At 47.7% G+C, this 3,638-nt stretch overlaps 1 protein-coding gene across 1 annotated transcript in view; it reads right to left on the reverse strand.

Annotated features, from left to right (window-relative positions):
- The window catches only part of Copz1 (coatomer protein complex subunit zeta 1), a 26,530-nt gene that overhangs the window by 3,307 nt on the left and 19,585 nt on the right, over positions 1-3,638 (reverse strand). Inside the window, exons 5-7 of the mRNA XM_013348722.2 lie at positions 1,764-1,819; positions 549-626; positions 359-410 (exon numbers count right to left, since the gene is read on the reverse strand). Of these exons, the coding sequence (XP_013204176.1) occupies positions 359-410; positions 549-626; positions 1,764-1,819 (186 nt within the window). The remainder of the gene's footprint in view (positions 1-358; positions 411-548; positions 627-1,763; positions 1,820-3,638) is intronic.

The raw sequence follows: 3,638 nt of genomic DNA on the forward strand, positions 1-3,638 counted from the left end.
CTTGTAGACCAGGCTGGCCTCGAACTCACAGAGATCCGCCTGCCTCTGCCTCCCGAGTGCTGGGATTAAAGGCGTGCGCCACCACCACCCGGCTCAGAACCATGAATTTTAATGCTTCTTTTACTTTGTTCATTCGATATGTTTACATTAAAGTGGCCATTTTCTGCAAGACCATATAAAATGCTAGGTTCCTGTTAGAAAACCCAACAAGCTCCTTTGCTTCTCTGGTGCACTGGGGTGGGAAGGCAGGAGAAGTAGGAAAAGATAGGATGTGTTTAGAAGCTGCACCCTCAGCTACACTCAGCAAGCTCAGCTTGAGAGAACCTGTGGAGAGAAGGGGTTGCACATTCCTGCTTACCCGCAAAGCCACCCGGTGCACCACTTGCTGGGGGTCGCTCTCTAGGATCACCCTACAAACACAGAGAAGATCACTGCTCACTTGTCCTGTCCCAAAGGCAGGGATCACTGGCTGGTCAACCCACGTGACTTGGAACAGGGGCAGCCACTTCCCTTTCCCACTCCAAATCCAAGCAGGGCAGAGAACTCACCCTCCGTCTACAATTTCATCCACAGCCAAGAAGAGCCCCTCCATGTTCTCCAGCAGAGCTCTCTTTTCTACATTCTTCCTAAATTCCCAAAAGAGAAAAATCAGACTGTGTGTGAAAGGGATCCTGGGCCACTGTCTGAATATCAAGAAAGGGATTCCAAACAGCCAACTTCTGGCTCCTGGGCTGACTACCCAGAATGCTGCTGGTACAGCTTAGTCTGGAGTGGGTGGGGAAGGTGGGAGGGGTAGGATGCAAATCCTATCTGCACTCAAGTGCTGACAAACTTGTGAAGTCTCTCTGCCTTCCCCCTCCCCCCAGGTCTGTTCAACAAAGGCCAAAGAGGGGTGAGGAACAGCCAGGGGCTGCATCCACCAGCCACAGATCCGCTGGTTTCTGATGTGGCCTGTCACATCCCTCAGTGCGACTCTTTTCTCTAGATTACGCGAAATTAAGTCTATTCATCCACCTGGCTGGGAAATAAATCATCCCCCTTCCTGAGGAAACCTGAGCCTTTGGCCTGCTGGTTTGTGGGCTGAGAGCGCCTGCTGTTCTCCTCCAGATGGATCTCTAAAATGCCTTCACTTAGGAGCTGCTGTGGATAAGGTTCAGTACCTTGAATGTTTTCAGAGAAAGTATCTTACATTTTTTTCTTGCTGTGTGCATGGGAACAGAGGGCTACTGGGGAGGTAAGTAGGGCCAAGAACAGTGGGGCCATTCTATGTACAGGGAGACTATAAAGGCAGTACTAATGGAGACGGGCAATTTTTCACCTGGGACACCTTCCTTGTCCTTCCCCGCCAGCAATTGCAGAGGACAAAGCCTAGGAAAGCACCCAGGGGCTCAGAACACTGTCAGAATCACTGGACATGTCAAGTATAGACAAGGACACCATGGTGCATACTCTGGAGACTGAAGCAGGCAGTGACATGTTCAAGAGCTGCTTGGGGTTCAGTGTTCTAAGACAACTTAGTAAACCTTGTCTTAAATTAAAAGAAAACACAACAAAAGGTTTGGGTGAGTAGCTCAGTGTAGAACAATTGCCTACCAAGTTCAATCATCACTGAAGCCAAAGGAGAGACAGAGACTCCTCTCATTCCATAGGAGGATCGTGCTCACAAAGAACCAATTCCCCAGTGTGGCTCTCATTTCCCAGGAATTCAGGCCCTGAGGGAGAGGTACTTTCTCTTCCCAGTGTAAACAGAGAAGGCTGCTCACCTCAGCATCTGGCTCAAGGAGTCAAACAGGCAATTCAGAACAGCCATAAGCATCAACTGTTGAGAAAGGAGACAGAAGGTTCAAGGCCCTAAAACTGCTACCCCAAAGCAAACCCCTCCACTAGCTTCTTTAGCAACACACACAGGTTTTCACAACGACCAGAGACATAATTTGAGGTGCAAACACAACAGAATTAGCCTCTGGTTTCTCAGAGAAGTTAATTCTGCTAAACAATTCCACAAATGGAGGTTTCTTTCCTTCGTTCCTTCCTTTCTTCCTTCCTTCCTTCCTTCTGTAAGACTTTAAGACAATCCTGAAGCCATTTTTGAATCCTCTCAGCCTCTGTGCCATAGTGCTTCCCCTCCTCCCCTGGGAACCAAGGACCTAACAGCTACACTCGCATGTACTCAGTTCCTGAACAATTACCCATATACGTATGCTTTGATTCAGTCCCCTGGGAAACGGGGTCAAAATGACCTCTTACCTCATCTGATCTGGCAACAGCTCTCCAGTCAATTATTGGTAATAGCCCTTTCAAATAAGCCAATCAGAATAGTCAAAGAACAACCACCCCTTGCTTCTGTGGCCCCTTTAAAAGTAGACTGTACTAGCCGCTATTCGGGGTCCCTTGGCTTCCTGAATGCTGGGGGACCCTGTCATGACAGAATTAATAAAATCCTCATGCTTTTGCATCGGCTGTGGTGTGTGAGATGGTCTCTGGGGGCGACTCCTTCTCGGTGTTTGGACGCTAGAGTCCAACACTTCCTTTCTTTCAGACAGGGTTTCTCTGTAAAGCCTTGGCTCTCCTGGAACTAGCTCTGTAGATCAGACCAGCCTCAAACTCACAGAGATCTGCCTGCCTGCTGGGATTAAAGGTATGCACCAACTGTGTTAAGTGAAGGTTTCTTTAAGACAGAAATTCAAATAGAACTTTGCTGACATAGCCCTCAATGTATCTTAGTTCTCTGTGTGTTTGCTTTTTATTAATTAACGTTTTTTTATTTGTTTGTTTGTTTTATGAGACAGGGTTTCTCTGTAGCTTTGGAGCCTGTCTAGGAACCAGCTCTTGTAGACTAGGCTGGCCTCGAACTCACAGTGATCCGCCTGCCTCTGCCTGGGATTAAAGGTGTGCCCAGCAAGATTTATTTTTATTTGTGTGTATGTGCCACAAATATACAGGTGCCCACAAAGACCAGAAGAGGGCACTGTACTCCACTTGAGAAGGAGTTACAGATGGTTGTGAGCTGCCCAACATAGAAACCAAATTCAGTTCTCTGAAAGAACAGCAAGCAGTCTAACAGTAAGCAATATCTCCAGATGTGTTTTCTTTTTGTGTAGTAACTGAGTCGACCCTGAATTCCTGACTATACTTCCCAAGTGTGTGCACTGTCATGCCTCTCCGCCTCTATGTCTCTTTGTTAGTTGATAGCATGGATGCTCATGTTTGTCTGCGTCTGTATCTGTGTATCACACAGGTGCAGGGCCCAAAGAGGCTAGAAGAAGGCACTGGATCCCCTGGTATTGTAGTCATAGGCACTGGTGAGTCACCATGTGGATGCTGGGAATCAAACCCAAGACCTCTGGAAGAGCAGCCAGTGCTCTTAACAGCTGAGCCATCTCCTGCCCCTACCTCTGTGTCTTTACCGATGGGTCAGTAAGGAGAGAAATCATAAATCCAGCAAAAGCTGAAGCCAGAGGAAGGTGGTAGAACGTCCTTTTATAGAACGTCCTTTTAAAAAACTTATTTTTTCCCCCTGAATCTGTCTCCTTCATCAGGCGATGAAAGGAGACAGAGACCCAAATTGGAGCACCGGACAGAAATCTCAAGGTCCAAATCAGGAGCAGAAGGAGGAGGAGCACGAGCAAGGAACTCAG

The sequence above is a fragment of the Microtus ochrogaster genome, chromosome 15, assembly GCF_000317375.1.
Source record: "Microtus ochrogaster isolate Prairie Vole_2 chromosome 15, MicOch1.0, whole genome shotgun sequence".
In the NCBI taxonomy this organism is placed as follows: domain Eukaryota; kingdom Metazoa; phylum Chordata; class Mammalia; order Rodentia; family Cricetidae; genus Microtus; species Microtus ochrogaster.